Below are 24,838 nucleotides of genomic sequence, written 5' to 3' on the forward strand. Positions count from 1 at the left end.
CGTCCAACAATCATTTACTTTACTGTGGCTCCTGTATCACCCTTCCCAAAGTAAGTCTAAGCTATCATTAATTGGAAGCATTCTGAAATCTCAATTTGTTCAAACAACACACAGCCAACAGCTGTGAATGGGTTAAATACAAAATTCCCTTGTTAATGAAGATGACTGTTTCTGAAAAAGGTGCTTTTCTGGCAAGAAATCTACCCTTCATTCCCTCTATTACCAAGTAGGCCGTATACAACTGCTGCATTGCAATAGTAATCTACTAAATTCCTTGCCTAAAGGAATAAATGCAACAAGATGCTCCAGAAAATTCTAAGAAGAATGAAATATTTTCTCAAAAATGAAAGCACTAGCAGTTCATTAGACAGGCTACGTAATTTTAAAGGTTCACTCTGATGAGATGGTTTTCATTCAGTATCAGCTTTTTATCATCTCTAATGGCCAGTTTTGCACCTTTGTTTGGTGGTAAATGGCTCACAATGTCAGTTATTGTAATGCAACTCCTTATTACAGAGAGGACAGACTTAGTAACTACCTTACTGGAAGCCTAAGTTCAGGTTAATTTGATATACTTGCCTATACACATTGTCCTGTCATCGTTGGTTTTGAATCCATTGTGACAAATGCAGTAGAAACTTCCAACAGTGTCGATACACTGCCCATGGCTGCAGATATTGGGAATTTCTTGACATTCGTTCCGATCTGAAAGCAAAGAGGTGCAGTGAAAGTTAAGGCTTCTAAACTACAAGGCTGGAAAGATGCATTAGCAGCAACCAAGACAGTACCCAGTGCATGGCAGGACCTAAAATAGTATTTTTAATTTATTAATGACAAAAACATTACCAAGTAAATCCCAGAAAAGGAGCTTAGTTGCATGTAAATGACCTCTTCCAGTATGAATGGACCTGAACAAAATTTAGCATAAAAATGATATTTAGCCAACTCAATTCTTGCTGGAGGGAAATCATATCACCATGGCTTTGAAAAGCAGAATTAATGGCACGAGATTGGAAAGGGTCTGAGTCTGAGGGCTCTATATTGACTGCAAGAGGTATGAAAAAGGCACATGAATTACAGTTTGCATTCTTCTCATGAAAGCACCTACTTGCATTTAACCACATTTGATTGTAGCACAAATTGTATGATCAACTCATGGAAACCAACAGAACAGAGAGGGGGATGAACACCACACTTTTCTCACCAGGCTTACAGGGAGATAAAAGGCACTGTGGATTTATCAACTCATCATGCAGAGATAAAACAGGTACACATACATGTGTTGCAGCATCCATGAAATGTGGTGATTCTATAAACTGGACAGAGCTCAAACAGCAAGAAGGGTAACTGCTATATGGAGTCAGGAATATTTTGTATAATTCTGCACAGAACGGGGCAAGCTCTCCTGCCAGCATGTGATTGCTGCCTTACAATAGCAGGGCAACTCTTACACTTGTTCAACAGGCAACTGCTTCCTGCTACTCTTGTTACAAATGCTTTCAAGCAGAACCCAGGATTCTATCAATAGTAAATGAAATAAAATGTTGACAAACAGAATGTTTGCTCTCTGGCATAGTTTTTTCCACGACAAATCAGAAACATGACTCAAATGAGGTGTTTCTGTTGACCTCACCAGCACCAAGAGCTGATTTGATTCAATATGCTTCCTTCCTTCTTATACTGCAGCTCCAAAGTATTAGAACTCAGGTGCTGCCATGAGCTTGTATTAAAATTGATTAGGCTCTAGTGTTCAGTAGTTTTCTTTTATATGCAATCTAAGCTGAGTAGATGCGGTTTCTCAGCAAACCATCCCCAGGTTGTTGCAAAAGTAAGAGTCAAGTTGTTCCTAATTGCAAAGGACTTTATGTACTAAATCTGGTTTTCCTGCCTTTCTCCTGCACTGTGCTTAGCACAGGGACAATCAGCACATGGACAATCCTGACAGCCCCATCCCCAGCATCTCTGCACAGCACATGGGGCCATGAGTAACTCTGGATGGGTGTGCACTGAGGACCAAGCTCTCCCAATGTTATTGATGACACCACTGCTAATTACAGTCTGAAGAAGGCAGAAGGAAAGCCAATGCTGTCTTAAGAACTCCCAATCTTCACAGCTCAGGAGAGCAGAGACAAAGGAAAACCTATGACTCTCTGGTGCTTTGTGGGCAAATGAATAGTGATGCCAAAAACTAGTTTATAAGAAAAATTATTTATTTTACCACAATAGAGAGCTATCTTGAAGGTAAGATAAATGCAGTGCTCCTAGTACTGTGGCTGTGATGAATCAGGTTTGATTCAACAGCACATAAACTACTCAGCTGTGATCGTTTTCCACGCAGCAGCACGGCTGATCCAATACAGCAAGGTGCTTACCACTCTCTGCTCCCAGCAGAGTGGTTGGGAATTTCCTTCCTTTGCTGGATCACATACTTTATCAACCACTTTTATTTTTACTCTAATTGTGTAACTTTATTTTCACCAAATATAAAGTAAGAGCAAAATACAGGGAAGTATTACTGTTTGTGCCAATTCATCTCTGGAATTGTAACCCATATCAGAACCTTCCCTTGCTCTTCCTGTACTGCTGCAATGAACCCTTAACAACAACAATTACATTAGGAACATATTGAATATTTACATGTGCCACTGCATAGCTTAACAAAGCAAAGTTTTAGTTCTCATAGTAGTGTTCTGATTTCCCCTACACCCTTTTCCCTCAAGGGTCACATGAAACAATGAAAAACTGCACTGCGGGGAAAAGTGCACTTCCTAAAACTCAAGTACTCAGAAGCAAAAACCCAAGGAAAATGTTACCAGCTTCCATTGCAATTCTTATGCTGTTCAGAAATGTATATAGTATATAATATTTACAGCAGCTTGACCCACTGCAGTTTTCAAAATGTCACCAATTCTTCAAGTAAGCAAGATAACATGAATGCCTCTCTGGACTAAGATATTATAAGAAAAAGTAAATAGATTAAAAAACTGCAGTCCCACTCAGTGAGTATTTAAAAATAATGTTATGGGGCCTGTTTAAATCTGTATAAAAGTTAGGAAATTCAACAATAAGCTTTTCAAGTTAGTTACTGCATACAGGCAAGCAGATAAGTCTACCTTATCAGCAGAAAGTCCAGCAGCAAGCAGTGAATTATTTGTAAAAATACAAGTGGAAAATAAATTGCAAAAACACATAAAGAAAATCGTAATGAAAATCAAAAAATACAGAAAGGTAGTGAATCAAATGGTCTTCCCTTCCTAGACATGACAAGGGCTAAAGAAAAATGCTTGTATTTGGTGGGATAAAGTGAAAGACAAACACCTACTTAGGTTTTTAACTCCCACTTACACATCCATGGGATGGGCCTGGAATTGCCTTCATGTTTATGGGATGCCCTAAAAGACTTTAAGAAAAGAGTTCTTGAAGTTGAGATCATCTCCTGAAATACCAACTTTCTGGAGAGGAGAGATGTTTTCTCAGGCCCTTTTAAAACCCCCTCGCGTGTGCAGCCCCCGCAGGCACTCACCAGTGCAGCGCCCCGTGGACGTGAACCTGTAGCCAGGTTTGCAGTCACAGCGGTAGCTCCCAGCTGTGTTCACACACTCTGCGTTTTGCTGGCAAACTGGTCCGTTCTGGCACTCATCAATATCTGTCAAGATAAGAGATGAATTTGATTTTTATAGTAAGCTGGCAGTGGAAAGATGTCAAACCCACATTTTTTAGCATACAGGTATTAGTAGCTTTCAATGTAAACACCACTGCAAAGCTTTAGGCAAAAAATTTGGATCAATTTTCGTTACTTCAGCTGTTGCAAAAGGAGAACTTTATCTCCCTAAAAATGTAACTGGGTTTCACTTAGAAGCAGCATACAGAAGATGCTTTTACTCAAAGCTCTCAGTGCCTTGCCTGCAGCATCCGTGTTGTCAGCAGTCATAATTCACACCAGAGAATGACAGCAATACATATGCTATCTTCAGTTTCTCCATTACAGTGACTAATACAACGTTAGAGAATGTTTAAACTGGAAATAAAAAACACATCTGTTTATATTTTTTACAAAAATATTTGTTCCATTAGAAAAAAAGTACTTTGGAATTAAAAAAAATGTGCTCATGATCTGACTCAAGAGTACGGTTTTTTTCTTGGCTTCAGTGTCAAATGTGAAAAAAAATGTTTCTTCCCATGACTGCTGACTCATGTGCCTTCAAGGCCTTAGATGTCTGACAGAAAATATGGTGTTTTCTATGCAAAAGAATTCAAAATGTCTGAATTAACACAGATATTACACTGATACCAGTATTCTCCCCTCATTAAGGATGCCTAGCAGGGCTCTGACTCGGCAGTGTCTGAGTTGCCAGCTTGTGAAACACCATTTCTCTGAATGAGAGGAGCACTCTACCTTCACAGATCAGGAGCTTGTCATTGTAGAAGAAACCCACAGGACACTCGCATCGGAAGCTGCCAACCATGTTTATACAGATCCCATTTTCACACACTCCAGGAATCTCTCTGCATTCATCAATATCTGCAAGAATAATTTTTTTTTTTAATATTTCTATTGAGCACTTCATGGAATCTTCTGCTGCAGAGTATGTCCTTATGCATTTACCCTTTAAGATAATTATCAAACATACAATGCAAGCATCAGAATGTTCCCAACTGAACAGTGAGTGAGTCATTCCAAACCGTGCAAACGTGGGCATTTCCTGCTTTCTCAGGTTCTGACTCTTCACTGTACTACAGGTATATCCTGCTACAGACAAACGCACAGGGCATCACATCTTTCCTCATGTCTCCCACCCACAGCCCTGATGAATCTCATCACCTTCCCAAGAGCTACAGTGGAGTCACTGGAAAGAGCCAGAGAGAGAACGGAACTGTCTTTGGTTTAATACAGGAGAGCATGACTGAATGCAAACACTTACCAGAATTAGTTTTGCACTGTTTTACCCTTGTTAATCTGAAAAGACTTTCAAGGTTTTATGTAACAGTTTCAAAGTGCCAATGACAGGTAACATCTGAAGTGCTGCCAACATGCTATTAATTAGATTGATTAAGCCAGGCAGCCAGGGCTTGCCAGTGCTTTATATACACCCCAGTTAAGTAACTGATTTTGGCAGAAAAAACCCTAGCTGCTATTACAATTATATGTCTTGCCTATTGGGTCCTTACACATCTTAATATTCTGACATGAGAGAGTTCAGAGACTCCTCCAAAGCCTCTGCCTTTAGTAAACATTGCCATATGCACTGAGGTACCCAGACATAGAATATGGTGGGAAATGATCAGCTAACAGGAATTTCCATCAGATAATGTTATGGTTTTGTTCGTTTTTGGGGTTTTTTTTTGCTGCTGGATCCAACCCTTAATTTTCTACATTAGATTCTATAATTTTGAGTCCTCTGACACACAGGATGAGTAAAAATAGAACTATTTCTGTTTCTGAAACAAACACCTGGAGCAACTATATAGAACTTTAACCCAAACAGAGTAACATCATTGGACTGTAAGCAAATATTAGAGGTACACAGAGCACTGCCCCTGCAGAAAGGGCTCTCCTTTGATCCTGTGCCTGCAGGTGTAAGGGACATGAGTAACCCCTGTGCAAAGCAGCAGCCTGAGTGCTACAGCCTTGATCCCAAAGCAGCAGGGAGAGCTGTGATTTGCACAGCTGTGAGAAGCTGTGTGTGCCTCAGTCTCAGCACAGGCCTGCATGCACTGGGATGTACTGGTGGGCTCTGTGGGACAGCCCTGCTGTTTCCACTGGCTCCTGAACTGCATAGCTCCCTGCTGTGGCAGCACAGACAGAGCAGCCTGCAACACCCCTGCACACACGCAAGCACTGCACTGCAGCTTTTACCTGTGTGTGTCAACAAGACCCAAGGGCTCCCTGCTGATGCTGATGAGGGGCCCAATCAGCTTGGTAATAATTTGGACTAATGCTAATAGCCAGAAGGGGAAACTTTGCTTCCAAGAAATGACCTTGTAAATAATAAATATTGTACATTTCTGGAAACTCTTTAAAAATTACATTCCCCACTTTACTGGAATATTTCCATCTAACTAGCTAAACACTGCATCACAGCAACAGCTTCATGCTAATGCATCTGATTACTGCCTATATGCCATCTCTGTGTGTTACAGGGTACATTATCTGCTTTTCATTTGCATTTTAGTGTGAATAAAAACAAAAGGGAGTCCCTTTAGGGATTCACTCAATTCCTTGTCCTAGAATTCCTCATTCTCTCCCTCTTTTTGTTTTGCAATTTGTTACTCACGATTCAAATGTAACACACAATAACATATGTGAGAAATATTCCAGCTGAGCAGAAAAAAGGATTTTTGTGTCAAACCAATACCCAGGGGTACTGATGTGAAATGTCAGACTAAATCTTGGTTTAGTTTGAAGGAAGGACTCCCAGTTCCTCTCAGACCAAATGCTGGTTGGCCTTACTCCCAGGCCTCTCATTCCCAGTATCTGTGCCCTGCTCATGTAGGACAGATTACAGTTTCTTTGGAGCTGTGCGTTGCCTTGATTACAAGCAGCAACTATCACTGCTGCCAGCTAGGAGCAGCCAGGCAGAAAGTTTGCACTTAAGTTGGACTTAAACAGAGGGTTGAACTCCATTACACTGTTTAATTGTTATTCCTCCCATGAAAACAAAAACTGGGAAAACAAACCTCCCCTCTTCCCTGGGCAGAGGTAGCATGGAATTTAGTTCAACACATAAATTAGAGCTCACCAACTGGTAATCCTGTATAAATGTCAATGAAGAAGCCAGGCCTTTGACTTCCGCACAGTGTGGAGAATTCATCTGCAACAGGAAAAGAAAGCAGTGATTAAAGCATTTGGAATTGATCAACAGTCTAAAATTTATCATATCCTCTGGCTGAGAAAATTCTTCTTCTACTCTTTGAGCACCTGCAGGGCATGCAGAGGTAGGCAGCCCCTTTCCCAAACTCACCATGTGAGCTCACTTGGGTTCTCATCCAGCTGGGCTCACATGCTTATTTTGCTCTGCTTCTATCTATCCCTGTGCACTACAGTGTTTGCACACAACTGCAGATCTGTCTCTAAAAACCTGAACTACAAGTTGGAAATTAATCAAGTGTCTAGGAAGCGGCTCTTGAAGCAGACCACCTCAAACCAGAGTGGGATGTCCTGCAGTCTTATCCACTGCGGAAGAGTCATGTATGCCCACACAGCTAGCAGAGAAACTCCTACATTTTACATTTAGCTGCTCAACCCAGATCGTTGTCAGAGCACTCCAAGGTATCTCTGTAAGCCCATGGCTGCCACAAAGGCCCTTCATGGCAAACAGTAATCGAGGCAGAGCAGACCAGACTCCGTATTTGTTGGAGCAATACCAATAAAATCTTGGTCAGCACCTCAACACTGGATCAACAAGCACTTGCCAAGAGATGGATTAATCAATATGGACCATGAAGTCTCTGAGACAGTGAAACTGGCACAGGGGAGGCACAACCCAGCAGCATGGACACAAACCACTCAACACATGCCCTCATTGTGACTAGGGCTGATCATCACCAGGACAAAGAAACAACTATTCCCTTCATTTTAGACAAACCAGAGCAGAAAAAGACATCTCTAATGGTGTTACACTCACTAATAGTAATTACAATGTTACCAAGGCCTTCAGACAGCTTTGCAATGCAAAAATGTACCTGTGCTCGGGATAGGACACTGTTCACAAGGCTTATTCCATGCACGCCCAATGTTGTAGGAACAGCAGCACATTTTCTTGGTCATATTGAAGAGCAGCTCACCATCACAGGTTTGATTGTCAGCATAGTAATTTCTGTAACACAGACTTCTCCTCATATCTGTGAAAATGAAGAAAACCTCAGGCCAATGCAGTAGGCAACTCTTAGGGAAGATGATCTCCCTGGCCCAAAGCACAGAGATAAAGCTTTAAAGAAACCCCAGCACATACCCATGCAGTTGTTTCCTCCATTGACTTGCATGTAATCAGGAGGACAGATGCAGGTGTAGTTCCCAACAGTATTGTAACATGTGCCAGGCCCACAAATGCCAGGTGTCTCACACTCATTCACATCTAGGAGAGAACAAACAGGCAGTGAGTGAGTGGCCACAGAAGCTTTCTTATTGTGCTTCTGAGAACAAAAATGTTTCAGTAATGCCTGAGGTAGGAAGGTACTGGTGGAGAAGAGCTGAAGGGGCTCTGAGGAAGGTCATGGTGGAGCGAAGCCACAGAGAAGGAAGTGGCAGCACAGGCGGCCATGGAAAGCCTGGCTGTGATGCAAAGGTGGAACTCTGATACATCTGTGTAGCTCAGAAACAGCAACTTGGCCCTTGCACCTGTTGCACAAAAATAGTATTTGAGGATCTCCTCCGTTCTGGATTCTTGTATCTGGAAAAGAACCAAAGCAGTTCCCTGTGGAGTTCCCACTGAGCATTGTCTGACTGGGGAAAGTGAGCAACTTTCCCAACACAAGATGTCATATTTACTTGATCAAGAGAGTAAGTTTTGTTTGAAAAAATCTAACCAAAACCAAACACACCATCCCCAAAACACCTCAGTTCCCAAAAGTTAGAAAATATTTCCCCAGCCTTACAATTTTAGAGTATCTTTGACACACCACTCAGCCTCTGGTGAGCTACGTAAGCGCAACATGGATGAAGCACTTTGGTTCAGCCTTAATTTAGGGCCTGAATGTTTTGTATTTCTGCAGCGTTTTGCACATCATAGGCACTACATTAACATTATTAACAATCTGGAAGACTGAAGACAGCCTGAAGAAATTTTAGAACTTGATGGGTTACTTAAGGTTTTATATCCAGTACACCCTGAGAGTGGCACGTCATGTGACACGTACTACTGACTGTGCTATGGAAAGGAAAATGTTTTGCAGTACAACCAATATTTTCAGTTGGCCACTGGGTCAGCAGGAGTAAAAAAAGCAGTGGAAAAATACATGGACACATCAGCCCACCAGATTCATGGGGAAAGCTTGTTCTTTTATCTGACTGCTTAATCATTGCCCACTAACAAACAGCTGGTTTTTTACAGCCAGTTAGCAAATTTGCTTTACTTATAGAAAAAATTGTACGGTTTTCTGGTTTTGATCAAAATATCATTTTAAACAAAATTTGCATATATTTCAACACAGTCAAAAAGGAATTGTCACACTCTCAATGCAAGACTTCAACTTGCTCAATTTTCCCACCCTAAAGCTTTACACTGCTTAGTCTGGTTATGCTCCTTTTCAAGGAAGATTAATTCTCTGCACAGTGATCTGTCACTATTTTCAAAGAATAAAGCAGAAGACTAGTTAAGTGAAAGCTCCATACCATCACACACTCGAGTCTCTTCATTCAAGTAGTACCCTGATGGACACTGACACTGGAAGCTACCAAATGTATTAATGCATTTTCCTCCTTGACAAAGTCCAGGCAGTTCTTGACATTCATCAATATCTGTCCAAACAAACCCATAAACATTTCATTAATGTTTTCCATGAAAAAGAACAACCCAAAATTCACTATAGAGTTTCACAATTTCAGACATGTAAATATAGGAGATTGCAAACATTACCTTCCAATATAACTGTAATAGGGTTTGGTCGGAATCCTTCCCCTCCAGGGCAAAGAACCTTATACTCAGCTGAAGACAAAACAAATTTATGAGCACATGATAGTAGAAACATTTTCAGAACAATTGTTTTTGAAAATGGATCAGATTATTACAGATAATTTAAATGTAAAGTTACAAACTAACCAGCTGGAGACATTAGGTTTTACTCTGTTACACCATCTGCTATTCCATTTCATAATGTAGTTTTTGGTGTAATAGCAAACTTGCTCAGAAGTGATAATAATATTCTGACTAAATAATCTTTCTCAAAGACCAATAAAGTTTTTGGTTAAGACCAGTGGAAGCCTGTCCCCTGCATGTCCACAATAAATGCACACCAGTATTTGAGCTACCTGGCTAAATTAGGCAAAAACCCAACAAACACATTGGTGTGTTGAAGCCAGGAAGAGCAGACTTACTTGTGTTCACCAGTGGGCAGTGCTCACAGGGAACTCCCCAGGCTTTGCCCAGGGAGCAGCAACAGGAGGCCTTGGAAACACCCACTCCAATCTCATTGCTGCAGAAGGTGCCACCGTTATCTCCCCGCGTTTTGATGTCCAGGTAACAGTTGCCAGATCGTGTATCTATTCACAGTGCACATAATGACAAACACATCTTAGGAGAGAGCAAAACACAGCACATCCTCTCAGGGTGAGGGATACCTACAGGCGGCTCCCAGTTCTTGCAGGACACCAAAGCAAGTGACTTGCGCTGCCCAGGGGGGCCCAGCATTTCCCACTTAGGTAGGTTGTTGGTGCCCCATTCCTTGGGTTTTTTTGACCTTTCACAAAGTAGGAAATTTATTCATCATGACCAAGGGCAGTTCAGTTAAGCTTTTTCTCATTTTCACTCAAATTTCCCCCCACATTTGTACATCCTTCCACAGTTCCAGATATCCACTGCTTTCTCCTCTACTCGAGGTTTACAAGTAGGAAAGCATCTACTAAATGTTAGGAATTTCAAACATATTTAAATTTGAGAAGCATCCCTACACCCTCTTAAACAAACAAAACCAAAAAAAAAAATTAGGATTACTAAGCAGTTGGAGCCTAATACAAGAGCATTTCCATTGGTCATGAAGCTGCACCTAGCCAAGTGCACTCAGTGCTCCAAGAGCATGGGTGGCTTCATGCCACAACTTCATTTGCCTGCCATCTTGGGGCCAGCTGGATGTGGGCTTAAGTTTGTTGAATTTTAAAATTGTCTCCTGCCTGCTGTAAATTGTGGACAGCTCTAACAAGCCCCAAGGGATTGGTTCTGGCAGCGGGGCACTGCTGGCATGCTGCATCAGCTCTGGACATGCTCTTGCTGCCCTAGCACAGCTTCCAAGCCAAGGACAGTGGGGTGGGAATTGAAGAGCCTGATCAAGGCCTTTCCCATGATCTGGGACTTTATTCCTAAGCAGTGAGGCTTGCAGTCCCTCTGGGGAACTTCACTTGTAAACGACACAAGGAGTGGTCCCTTACCAACGCATCCAACTCGGGTGGGATTCAGCTCGAAATCAGGAGGGCACTCACAGGTGTAGCTACCAGCAGTGTTGATACACGTGCCACTAATGCAGGTTGTAGGGTCTGCACATTCATTAACATCTGCAAGAAAAAAACAGCACATGGTAAACAAATACTCGAGGACACTAAAAACCATTGATATATCACGTACCATATGCTGACCATCACAAATCCATTAGTTATGACATACTGATCTCCAGAAAGCTCTAAAAAATAAACAGGTGTTTCAGAAGAACAGTGGTCTGAGATGAACTCATAATTTCATAGGAAAAAGAAAAAAAAGCATTTTTCCTGAAAAAAATCAGTCTATGAACAAGATTCACATGAAGTACTAAAAAATTACTTAAGGGAAAAATACAAGACAAGGCCATAGCTTACCATCCAGTATTGTGAGGTACTGTACAAGGCACAGCACATCTCTGACACAGGGGTTTTCTCTGATCTGTTTTTCCCCTTCTTAAGGGGATATCAGAGGTTGACAAAGAACGTTAAAGAGAAGCATTAAAAAGGTATGGAGAATCCTGTGTTATACAGTAGGGAAGTCTGCATTTTCCTATATCCAGTTTGATTTGTACAGCTTCTTAAAAGAAAAGGAGCTGACTGTGGCACTAACAGAAGATGAAAAAGCATGCTGTTCCAAGTTTTACCTGTGCAGTTACCACCACTTCTGTCCAACTCGTAGCCCACTTCACACTCGCATCGGAAGAGTCCAGGGAGGTTATGACAAGTACCATAGACACAGATGTTAGGAAGTGAGCACTCATCAATATCTGATTAAGAAACAGGAGGGGAAAAATATGAGGTTTTCTGATCTTCTTTACACATAGACAGAAAATTGCAAAAATTTTCAGCAGCATGGATCTGGAAGGCAACAGCTGCTGCACACCGTGTAAGACAAGAAAAAGTAACATGAAGATTTATGCTGGCACCTAAGGAACCTAATCCATAATGATTCTTTGGGAAAAAGGCTCCTTCTAATATCTCTGGAAGCTATGCCAGAAACCATCCTACCTTATTAGTGGGCTAATCTGACAATTAGTAATATTAAACGTAGCAGAAGACATGCCTTAATAAAATGAAGTTTATTATAAATCAGCAGTCATCTGCAGAAAGCTGGACACCAGCAAGGGAAAAGCCTGTGCCTAAAGGTGAACTTCATCTTCAGGTTTCTCCATTTGACAGATCTAAAGTTTGGCAAGCAGGCACTTTTGTGCCTTTCCTCCAAATCACTGAGTCTGATTCAGTGTCTACTGAAAGCCACATGCACTGCAGCAAGAACAGCTGATCTGATACAGTAAAAAAGTGTGTGTTTACAAAGGACCTTAAAATACTGCACTTAGTGTACACATCTGAGCCACGAAGGCAAGTCTGTTTTAGCAACAGGAGCTAGCCTCTCTAAAAGCTATTTAAACTGAGCTAAAAGGTTTGAAAGTAAATTGTTTCATGAAACATTACAAAACCTAATATTGGTTCAGTTTAAAGAAAAATTCACTCTCAAATTATTTCATTTTGCTAGGTTACTAAAAAATACACAGAACATGTTTCAAGGGGAAAAATAGTGATGCACTTATGAACTCCATCAAACACCAGCTGGTATGGGTTATTATGTCAGATGATAAGGCTGCATCTTCTTGACTGACTTAACTGATCAGTAGTGTACCAAATAAGGATTTCAAATGTTCAAATCAAATCTATGACCTTAATCATGCTGGTAATGTTTATTATTTGATTGTTTTGAATCTTTGCAGATGCAAAGCTCTTATGAACGAGTTGTAAACTGTTAACTGACAGCTCACTTTCAAAACTGAACAAATATTCATACAGGATTTTTTTTTGTGGTCATACAAACTTCCTGCAAGGCTTCACACTCTGATTCTGCACCTCACAGAAGCCCTCAAAGCATGTTCATTGTATCAGCTACCAAATCACTGTTTTTAAGCTTCATACACACCAATGCAAATAACAACCTCTTCTGTTTAATTGTTTTGAATAAAATGAAGAACTGGACATAAATGATTAAGAAGAAATGGCAGCTATCAGTGCCATTTGGATCACTAATCAGACCCCAAAATAATGTATCGTAAGATAGGCTGTGAAAAGCTGTTCTCTCTATATACAGCAGGTAGATGAACATCTAGAGGTCCATAACAAATAAACTGCAGAAAAGCAACTACTATTGAAAATTTTCATGCAGTTCTCAATACAACCACAACAGCAAACAATTGTAAAAAATTGGAACATAAAACACTATTAAGGCAGAATTTGTTGAGAGTTGTTTAAAGCTTACAGAGAATTACCTTCACATGCTTTCCCATCTACACTTGGCAAAAATCCCATATCGCATTCACAGCGATACCCTCCAGGGGCGTTGAGGCACTGCCCATTTTCACAGAGGTTCAAGTTTTCTGAGCATTCATCAAGGTCTGTAAAAGGAAGGGATATTGCAAATTAGCAGTGAAGATGGTTTTTTCACCAACATTTGAGCTGAAGCACGCAGTGTTCTGAGCATTTTAATTATTCTATTATATCTGAACACATGCAGAAGAAACTGCAATCTAGTTATGTGCAGAGGTAACTATATGTAACAGCTCTGTATATTCCTGACATGTTGAAAATACAGTTTCTAATCAAAAGGAAAATCAGAGAGGCACAGACTCCTAGAATAGCTACAGTTAATAACAATTGGAGGCAGTACACAGGGTCAAATTTAGACTCAGAATGAGCACGTGAAATTTATTACAGTTATTGTTTCTATTACAGCAAAGCCTAGAGGCAGTAATTGAGAAAAAAAAAATAGGTTTACTATGCAGTGAGGAAACATATGGTAATAGGCAGTTCTCCATGCCAAACATCAAAACACTGACAAAAAGTGGCATGAAAAGAACTTCATCAGAACTAAACTGCAGGTTAACAGCTGATGAGAAAAACAGCCTTGCTACTGGACTCCACTCACCTTCAGCTAGATCATGGCCCTGACTCTCTAGCTGAAATGTTACACATCACAGAAACACCTCCTTACTGCAACAGAGTCTGGCTGGCAGCGGGAGTTTTGAAGTCCATGGCTGGTAAATCAAAAATCACCTACCAGGGGGAATGCTGCACACTGCACACTTTGGCAGAGGGCTTACAGAACATTTGAGTGCTCTAGTTTGAGTCCCAGACACCTCTTGAATTCACAAACAATAAAGTATCCAAATTAAAAAAAAAGTTCTACTGAATGCAGAAACTCTATAAGCACTCCATCTGAAGGGTGCAGCTTACAGACTCCTGGAAATCATCACACAGGAAATTAACAAAGAGCACTGGGTTAGGAAGGCCACTGAGGAAGCTGAATCAGATTCAAGATGAAATTATATTGAGAGAATTAAACAGAATCCCAGGGTCTGCTTAGAATTTGGAATGATTCAAATTCAGCCTTAAGCCTGATAATCCAGATTCTCAGATGCTCTAAAAACCTGCTGTAGTTGATAGAGGGCTGCTGATTTGCAGCAGCTGAAAACCTGGCCCACCAGCTCTGTCACACAGCTCTGCTCCAAACAGAACCAGCCTCCAGCGAGCACCCCGGGCACACTGCGGCCCTCAGTGCAAGAGCAGGGCTCCTCATGACTAAGCACCCATGAGCTAAGCTGTTCCTCAAAGCAGAAGACTGAAGTGTGGGAGGGAAGCATCTCTCTAGCAAAGTTTTATAATCTCATTTACAGTTTATAAAATGAGGTTTCAGAAGCAGCTACTTCCTTCATTCTACACGCCAGCACTGCATCCTGACACCAGCTCTCAGGATGATGGAGTAAAGAAGACAGACATCACACACTCACTTGTGGAAAGGACAAACATTATTTGGCAATTTTATTAAGTAATTTTGATGCATATGCCCTATTATTTAGGAATTAAGGTGAGTAGCCAAAGGACTAGTTTACTAACTAGTCAAATTACATGATCAAGCATTATTTTAATAATTTTGCCACTTACTTCAACTAACAAGGAAAACAATTTTTTTCACTTTTATCAAGTGAAAAAAAGTGATTGATTTAGACTATGTATAATATATAGTATTTCTTTTAAGCAATGGCAACCTAGGTGAAGGAGAAGACAATCAATGATGACTTATTACTGAAAAGTTCAGATGTTTAAAAGCCATTTTTGTGTATTGGATCATAGACTAACTTGGGTTGCATGGTATCACTGGAGTTCATCCTTTGCTTTCCTCAGACAGCTCACCTGTACAAGTGAAACCATCCCCAGTGTAACCTTCTTTACACAGGCAGCGGTAAGAGCCCATCGTGTTCTTGCAGTCGGCATGTGGGCTGCACATGTGGGTTCCATTGGAGCACTCATCCAGATCTTTAAGACAATAAAAAAGGGAGGAAAAAAACCAAAAACCAAAAAACATTAGTTAAAAAACATACATGAATACAACTTTAAATAGTGTATGGAACACAGAAGCTCTACTTTAAATAATCTTCCATAAAATAAAACCCACACACATGTGTGGCCATCTGACTGAAAAAGTGGGAAGCAGCTTATTTCCAGCCCATCAAAGAAGTTTGACGAGGTAACTGTGACTGAGGAAGCTCCAGGGCACTCAGTACTAAGACCTGTACCTTGTTTCTATGGGGAGCACCAGGAGGCCCCTCACTGCCTCCCATTAGCTGCCCTCAAGCACAAAACATCTCTCTCCATGGTCCAGTCTGTTCTCATTGTTTCATAAGCCAAATATGAGATAATGCTGATTTCACAGTTACCATGGTGGAGAATTTGTCCTCCAATAGATCGCGCCAAATCGACCTAACAAGTTCGATAACCATTTGTCTTCTCAATTTATAGGTGTGGTATTGTTTTCTTCAGAATTGCTAGAACCTTGTCTGACCTTACAAATAAATACAAATGCATAAGGCCCTCACCTGTGCACTTGATGCCATTTCCAATCCAGCCAGGGCTGCAGCTACATTTGAAGCTTCCTGCTGTGTTTGTACATATGGCGTGTCTGTCGCAGTTATGGGCTCCAATTTCACACTCATTGATATCTGCAAAACCAGAGATGTTTGAGGAGCTCATGGAGCACATGTTCTCATGTCCAGATAACTGGCACTAGAATTTCTCAAGCAAAACAATGCGAACATGAAAGAAAGCATGCATTTCTTTACAACATGACATTCAAAAAGGAAGCAGAAGAGAAGAGAGAAGAAGAGAGGAGAAGAGAGGAGAAGAGAGGAGAAGAGAGGAGAAGAGAGGAGAAGAGAGGAGAAGAGAGGAGAAGAGAGGAGAAGAGAGGAGAAGAGAGAAGAGGAAGAGGAAGAGGAAGAGGAAGAGGAAGAGGAAGAGGAAGAGAAGAGAAGAGGAAAAGAAAAGAAAAGAAAAGAAAAGAAAAGAAAAGAAAAGAAAAGAAAAGAAAAGAAAAGAAAAGAAAAGAAAAGAAAAGAAAAGAAAAGAAAAGAAAAGAAAAGAAAAGAAAAGAAAAGAAAAGAAAAGAAAAGAGGATCAAAGCAAAGAAGCATGTAGCATATTTCCAACGTGCTGCCCCACTACCTTACTACCTGTTTTTCTGACAGGCATATAAAGCAGTGCTGCTGCAGTTTACCCCGAAGCCTACATTCAAGAAGGAAAACAGTACCTCAGAAGACAGCTTTCCCAGTGTGCCCATCCTGCAGAAATGGGCAGAGCCTGCAGAGAGGGACCACACTGGTGGCTCCACATTGCATGGTTTGCTAAGAAGTCTCAGAGGGAACTCTGCTGCCCAGGGACTCTTGGAATGTAGCACTCCCACAGCCCCCATGTATCTGCACGGATGCTGATGAACACCAGCCAGGCACTGCCAGCCAGCTGCCCCCAGGATTATCCCCAGGCAGGGAATGAAGCAGGTTCTGCCTGGCCAGAGGCTGTGTGGAAGGTGGGGGACAGGCTGTACCACTGTATTTAACATGACAGCTGAGGGGCTCATCAGAAACGCAGTTTATTAGGAACTCAGGACACCTAACACAACAGGAAAGAGTCAGCATCCCTGGAGACACCAGGCAGCAAGACATCCAGTCTTCAACATACACGTTCATCCCAGCACATTCTATTTCAGTACTTGCTATTTTCACCTTATTTTCATTTTTGGGCATTCTCTGGCAATGTCAAAATGTATAGGCTGCAAAAACCAAACTGAACTCCATTCTTCCTTCTCACAGAACATTATTAATGCCCCATATAAGTACTTGGAGAACGTATAAACTCAAAGGCAAAGTTTTCAGAAATTACTACTGGTAACTAAAACAAAACTGGTAGGAATTTTCTTGCACATCTGAGCTATGGATTTTACAGTATTTTCTGTAACTGAGCTCTCAAACTGTGCTTTACTTCCATGCAGGATGTGATTTATCTAGAGTTCACATCAAACCACGTAAAACTGAAACCCATTTTTTTAGCCCTCCCAGGTGACTTTGATGTTGCTGTAAGCCAGATCATCCCACTCTGTAAAGCAGCTGATGGAAAGGGAAAACAAGCTCACAAACTCTACATGATTCCACGGACAAAAGCCCAGCTCAGACCCTTCTCAAGAAGATGATTAAGAAAAGGCATCAGCCAGCAAATATGTAGCAACCTTTGGGATTCTCAGCCCCAATATCACAGACTTGAATTTCCCTATGATTTTACCCAAAAACAATTAGCTCTTTGAAGAGGGCAAGGTTGTGGAGCTACTGGGGAAAGTGTCCAGGTATCATCTTAACCACTTCCTTCACAGCACTTTCTTAGGCTTGTCTGTCCACACTTCTCTAGACAAAAGGCTGTGTCCTTTCACTATGCCTGGTACACATATTTTGCCTTTCCACAAAGGCAACACATGACTTCAAGAAGCAGACAACATCTGTCTGTTATCCTAAAATTAAATACTCAAGGCCAGAAAACCCCCAAACCCACTAGTGGGGGGGGGAGGCAGGGGGAGGAGTGTTTGTTTGGTGAGTTTTGTGCTTTCTTGGGGTTTTTTGTTATTGAGATTTTGGGCTTTTTTGTGTGTGTTTTGGTTTTTGGGTTTTTTGTTTTGTTTTGTTTGTGTGTGGGGGTTTGTGGTGAGTTGGCTTTTAATTTTTTGGAATTTTTTTAGTCTGTTGAAGTGGAATTTCATCCAATCTTACTTTTCTGTGTCTCTTTCTAAATGAAGCATTGCTTTGACTCAAAGCCCCAGACATGAGCATTCCCATAATCTGAATGCTGACGTGTACATATGCATCTAAATCTGGCAGCTGGAATCTACCATTAATGAATGTTGACTCCACCAACAGGCCTGAAAACATGCAAATGGACACTTACTTTTTATAACTTAAAAAAGGGTCAGGAGCAAATGATCTCAGGGCAGTTTTGCCTTTAGCATGTGCAGAGACTCATACAAAGATAACATCACCCTAAACAGGAAACTCGCATCTGTCAAAAAATCTTAAGGGTGGCCTGAAGAAAAAGCAACTCATTTTGGCTTGGGGAAAGACTGGAAGGAATTTAGAGAGGTCAGCTACAGTATACACTGACATAAAAAAGCTGAGGCAAACACTCTATATTTTAACCTTTACATGATTTTAAACCCCAAACTGTTAAACCACTGCTCACATTAAGACTCCACTGTGTTTGATTATTTGATGCTTTAAAACATACAATCACAAGTTTCCTTATACCCTGCAGAGCACAACAAAACACCGCAAAAAAAACCCCATCACCAGTAGAGAGATTTCTGCCAAGAATTTTTTTAAACCACCAGCAAACACAAACAGAAACTTGCATGCAACAGCTACACCGCAATGAAGTCATGCTCAGGCTCAAGTTTAAGACAACCCAAGCCAAATTTTCCACTCTCCATAAAGTGACTGTGGACTCCATCCCACCACACAGCGACCCACTGACACATTGTACCTGAGAACCCCCATTAACATCTCCCAGTGGAACAGCAGCACCACAACACTGGGGCACTTGCAGTGGACACTTGTTCCCCCATCAGCTGTTTGACACACACACTAAAAAGCTTAGGATCTTCTGTGGGATGAAAGCTGCAAGTATAAATCCATATCCCAATACGGGTATTTATAATGGGCTCAGCTTTCTCAGGCATCAGCCACTGAAATTCCATTCCACTTGCTTTGAATAAAAAAGCTTTTCAGCTTTTCTCCAGTAAAAAATTTTAATAGATTTCAATGCTTTTTTGCCTGGGTAAAGATCAAATAGGGAATGCAAAATGTATTCTCTAATACATCTACCTTTAAAGGGACATTGCAGGGCTTATTTCCATGATGCATGGAAAGGTTTTCAGATACTTAAAGCTGATTGAAGCATATAAAATATCATCATTGGCTTCATCCCAGATTTTACTTCTTTTCACCTGCATTTCACTCAGATGTTGTTTTGCTATAATCCCTATTCTTTCCTTTCACTGCACAGCTGAGTTATAAGCCTACATTTATTGCACTGCAATTATTTCCAAGGCAAAAGAGATCTTAGACCAAACATGGTCCTGTGTAAACTGAAATCAATGGAATTTATGCCTGCTTATACTGGAGCATAATATGGATTTATGTTGCCATTAAGAATTGAATTATGGCTTGACAGAATGAAACAGAAAGGAGAAGTTGAGCTCTGTAGGGGAAAAATTAACTCAATATCTTTAATAAAAGCACAAGTCCAGCCTGTTCTGTCTGCATGGCAGTACAAACAGTACTACACTCTTCAAATACTCCAGCTATTTTCATTTAATTGTCTAAAGACAAAGGCATTACTCGATCTGAGTAAAGGCATCATGACCCAAAGAGCACCCACGAGGACACTACTCAAGGCAGGGTTTCACACAATGATGGCCTATTCCCACTGACTTCATGGGGATTTTCACTGAAGAGTAAAGGAGCGAGTCACTGATTTATATCAACCTTCTCCTTCTGCCTCCAGTATGAGTCTGTGACAAGCCAAGGAAAATAAAGACATTCCAGCCAGAGACTGACACTGCATCCTCAGCCGGTCCCACTGTGCCCCAGTGCTGCTGCACACATGTTCTCAGCTTTGCAATTGCACAACTCCCATCAATACTAAGGGAGTTGTCTGCCTACAACAGATGAGAATACGCATGATAAATAATATGCAGGTCTGACATCATAATAATCCCAAGCACTCTGGGGAAAAAAACCTGTCAGTCACCCTATTTTGTTGGCTCCTTCAGTTCTCTTCTTTGGACAAATATTTTTTCTCTCAAGCCTTTGGCAATTAATAAAGCGTCTCTCCCATTAATCACAGTGGCACAAATTTTTAGGGCTCTCAGTGTGTGTGCAGCAAAAATACACATCATCTGTACCTGCCACCCTTTGCACTATGCTTGCAAAATGTGGCCACCAAAGGAAAGAAACTGCTAGCCAATATCTGCACAACACATCCTTACCCAGTCTGGAAGTGGATCATCAAAGCTGGCCGGAGAGGAGCATGGGAGTAAATCACTGTTTCCTCACCTGTACTCTAGAAACATCCCTTTGCATTTAAACAGAACAGGAGTGTACATTAACTGAAAAAAATTCACATGCTCATCACTGGGCATGAAATCCTCTAGGTACTCTGTGAATTGTTTTCTGTTAAGTTTCACTGGGTTTCAGTGGCCTATAAGGATCCTTAGCATACTGTAAATTTAATTCAGACTCCACCTATAAATCAGTACTGTTTGTCAGGAATTATGCAAATCCCTTAAGCATTTTCTGCCTTTTACATTTTTTTGGCAGTCTCTGCATATCTGTGCATTTTATCGCACTGACGTTGCACTGGTATTTCGAGCCTGGGTCCAGTTCCCCAAGGGCCAGTCGTCTGGTGGAAGTCACAAGGCATTTCCTCCTCCTGGGTTGCTGCCCATGTAATCAGGTAGGAAAAACGAAGGCTTTTCAGAGGGAAAAGACTGAATTTCAACTTGGTGCTCATACAAGTAGAAAAATATATGGAAAAATTTCCCTCTTCAGATCTTCCTAGATGTAAAATTGTTTTCTCTTTTGGAATCACTCGTAGATTTTATTCAGTATACTGTACTCTTGGAGTGTCACATGGGACAGTTCAGCTCTTGCCTGCTGTCCCTCCTTACATCATAGCACACTGGGGCACAGCATGTTACTGCTGGACAGATGCCTACTGCCAGTACACTCCTCCTGTAATACGCCCCTTTGGTGGGCAGCATCTCAACATCATTATCTTCTGGTATTTGGCCTGACAAAACCAGCTCCCAGATTCATGAGGGCAAACATCTCTTTCTCTGGTACCAGAACTCTTTTGTGTCATCAAGCCTGAAACACAATGTATTATTAATGGCCAGAAGCCATTAATAACGGCAAGGAGAGCACATTATACAAGTCACAAAATACTGTGGCTCTATTTCTGAGGACAAAGGACAGGCTCACCTCTTCCTTTCCCTGTATCAGACGTCTGACCACTCTAGAACCAAGTTCCTGCCAGCCATGCAGGTATGCAGAGTGCACTCACTGCCCCCGTGTCCACTAACGCTGTCATCGCTGGATGATGTTCAACACCAAACTCCCCAAGCTCCCAGCCCACACCGAGGCTGCAGCTGAATACCTTCCACTAGCCTTTCTCCACATGGCAACAGCATGGCCCTTGCAGAGTCAGAGCCTGGTCTCAGCCTTCCAGCTCCCTCCAGCTCCCTGTGCAGAAATCCAGCTGGCTTGTAACGCATTTATTTTTGATCTGTTGGCCATGTGGGGCAATTACTGCCCAAGTTCACCTCTTTCAATGTGATTCTGTGAAGAGCACCCTAAGCTTGTGCAAGCCCCCCTCCACCAGGAACCACCACGGGGGCTGTGCACACAGCCATAATGGCAAGGATGGATGGGAGAGAGTCAGAGAAGAATTTGTTTCTCTGTGAAAATATCAGAGCAAGTTCAAGGCTCCACATCAACCGTGAAATACTGCAGATTTACAGGCAGTAATCCAGAGTGGTGATGAATCACAAAATACAAACACAAGTGCCAAACCAGGATTTCATTTCTGCACAAGTACACGTACACTTTATTGACAGAAAAACTACAGACAAGGTGTTTGTCATAAAGCTGGGCGATGTGGAACTGGGGTAGGGGAAAACACAGCAATCTTCTCTCTACTGGCTGCGTACCATTGCCTGCTTAGCAAAGTCCAAAATGAACTGCTCTAAGCCACTATTATCACAGTTTGCCTTGTGAATGGAAATTAAACCACTCACAGCACTTCATGTTGGAAACCTGCATCTACAGCCTGTGTTTTTGCACAGTATTGTAAAAATTGTATTTTTGTTACTGAACTCTGTCCACATTCTTACTGAGAACCAAGGAGAGGGGAGAATTAGGGGAACTAACATCTGTGTGGGATGGGAATGTAAGTCAGTGGGTGGATTCTGAATACGGTTAAATGATTGGGGGGAAAAAAACAAGTTTATTTGTTAGAATGGAAACAGTCAGTAATGACAAGGGAGCTGAAATATTTGGACAAAACTGGAATGGAACCCAAAGGACATGATTTAATTGTTCTCAAGAAAAAGAGGATCTCCCATTCAAAGTGCTGCACACGTTTTTGTAATTTTTTTTTTCCACGGGAATTCCTAAAAACTGTGGATGCTTTTTGATCTGTCTCTAAGACAAAAATTGAATTCTGGGGTCAAGGTGCTGTTAGCAAGGTCCTTCCAGAAGAAGTATTGAAGGATGCTCTCATGGTCTGCAGCACCTGAGCCTGGGAACTTCAACTCTGCTCGAACACCGTGCAAGCAAGAAATGGGGAATTCAGTGTTCTCCAGCAGTAAATCAGACATTTTAAAAAACAAAAGGTGAGAACCTGCACAATGTAGTCACCATGGGATCTCTATCCACAGTTTTTTCATTATGAAACCAACCTACAAACTTCCTGCTCTGCTTCCTCTTCTCTTATTGAAATCAAAATTTTTCATTATTTGAGTATGGTCCCATCTCAGCTGTATCAGCATAACTGATACTTCACCATTTTGTCTTAGACCACTGGGCTCTTTCAAATTACTGAAATTATTACCCTCATAATACCTGTTGTAATTAAGGTATTCTGGTGTTTTTCCTGGTGAGTGCCACCCTCTCTGAAATATTGGCATGCAAACAAAAGCAGCAGGAAAGGTAAAAACGTGTAAGGAGGTGGGAAGAGCCCTCATGACAGACAGTGTCCATCCACAGGTCAGGGCTTGGCTGGGACCAGGAGAGAGGGATTTCCTGGCCTCTCCTTTAATCAAAAAACACTGCTTGGGACATTTGCCACTACTTTGAATCACATGATGCCAAAATGGTGGCTATTTCCAGGCACTTCTCCAGAAGCCATAGCTCAGATTCCTCCCCTGCCTCTATGACCTTTCTCTGTCTTTTGCCTTCAACTCATTGCTTCATCTTCCCTGCCTGCTCCTCAGGCTGGGACTGATAGCTGCACCATGTGTAACTGATCAGCGTGAGGGTTTTCAGGTCTAGAGTGCTGAAGATCTTCACATAATTTAGCACAGAAACAAAGAACACTGAAATGTTGGTCTACAGGGTACAATTGGGGATTTCTTGGATTAAGATCAGTTCATATGTAAGTCAAAGGCAGCTGTTACTAATGCACAATTATTCATCCATAGTCCAATATGCAAAATACAACTCCAGCTCTCAGATTTTTCTGTAAGAGCTCTAAAAAACCAGCTTCATATATTTGGGGCACTTAAAAAAATACATTATTAAATCTCTATAATAAAAGCAGACTAAGAATAAAAGTGTGTCTCAAAGACATTGCCAGAAATGTGTTTACCCTAAGTCTACATTAAAAATTATATTAAACATATGTTTGCATTCATATTTGGGCAAAGCCTAAGACTCTCAACACCTTGGCTTGAGACATGAGCACTTGGATTATTAATATCATGCCCTCAGAGCCTGTATATTTGAATCTCATTTCTGTTTGCTGGCAATACACGAAATAAAGCAAATTCTGATTTTGCTGATAGAATGTAGTTGTGTAACTGTATTGTTGACACTTGAAAATATATTTTAACACGTATTTCAAGCCATCTGTCTCTGCCAAACAACACTTTGAAGAGATACCTGTTATGTGCTTGCATAGTATACAATTAACTAATCCAAATGCACTCAGATCCTCAGGAGGTTGTCAAGTTATGGATAATGGCATTTGCTGTTCTCTTAGATGAACAATTGTGCAGTAATGCACCCAGTTTTGATCCCAATCTTTGCTCCACTCATTTCAGCAGAAGCAGCATCAGGCTGAATGCTATAGCACTGAAATTCAGCAGAACATGAGCTCAACAACTTTGGATAAGAGGTAGAATAAGAGCAGAAGTGAAAAATAGCACAGTGAGAGGAGGTTCTAAACAACAGAAAAGCAGACTCATGAGTTTAACTAAAAATTAGTAATTACACTTTAAAACTTACCTGTGCAACCAGTTGTGCCTTTCTTGCCTGAATATCCCATATCACAGTGACAGATAAATGAGCCTTTTGTATTCTCACAGGTTCCACTCAGACAGATGTTTGGATGCAGATCACACTCATTAACATCTAAAAAACCCCATGAATTAAGATTTATTAAATACAATTCTTAGAAAGTAACTAGAAAAATCTCTTTAGATATGAATTTTGATACAAAAAAAGTCTACATATGTGAAGAAAAAACTGCTCATGGTAGTTGTTCCTTACCTAGTACACATTTTGAGATCTGGGGTAACAGTGCTATATTACTATA

The 24,838-nt window shown here is 41.2% G+C and overlaps 1 protein-coding gene across 2 annotated transcripts in view; it reads right to left on the reverse strand.

Annotated features, from left to right (window-relative positions):
- The window catches only part of FBN1 (fibrillin 1), a gene marked incomplete at its 5' end in the record, with an annotated part of 144,034 nt that overhangs the window by 19,807 nt on the left and 99,389 nt on the right, over positions 1 to 24,838 (reverse strand). For both annotated transcript variants that reach the window (XM_082290967.1, XM_082290966.1), the window contains 15 exons: positions 580 to 705; positions 3,524 to 3,646; positions 4,397 to 4,522; positions 6,741 to 6,812; positions 7,684 to 7,842; positions 7,953 to 8,075; positions 9,332 to 9,457; positions 9,576 to 9,644; positions 10,034 to 10,198; positions 11,081 to 11,203; positions 11,770 to 11,892; positions 13,420 to 13,545; positions 15,341 to 15,463; positions 16,024 to 16,146; positions 24,529 to 24,654. In XM_082290967.1, the coding sequence (XP_082147093.1) occupies positions 580 to 705; positions 3,524 to 3,646; positions 4,397 to 4,522; positions 6,741 to 6,812; positions 7,684 to 7,842; positions 7,953 to 8,075; positions 9,332 to 9,457; positions 9,576 to 9,644; positions 10,034 to 10,198; positions 11,081 to 11,203; positions 11,770 to 11,892; positions 13,420 to 13,545; positions 15,341 to 15,463; positions 16,024 to 16,146; positions 24,529 to 24,654 (1,833 nt within the window). The remainder of the gene's footprint in view (positions 1 to 579; positions 706 to 3,523; positions 3,647 to 4,396; positions 4,523 to 6,740; positions 6,813 to 7,683; positions 7,843 to 7,952; positions 8,076 to 9,331; positions 9,458 to 9,575; positions 9,645 to 10,033; positions 10,199 to 11,080; positions 11,204 to 11,769; positions 11,893 to 13,419; positions 13,546 to 15,340; positions 15,464 to 16,023; positions 16,147 to 24,528; positions 24,655 to 24,838) is intronic.

The sequence above is a fragment of the Coloeus monedula genome, assembly GCF_965178545.1.
Source record: "Coloeus monedula genome assembly, chromosome: 14".
Lineage (NCBI taxonomy): Eukaryota > Metazoa > Chordata > Aves > Passeriformes > Corvidae > Coloeus > Coloeus monedula.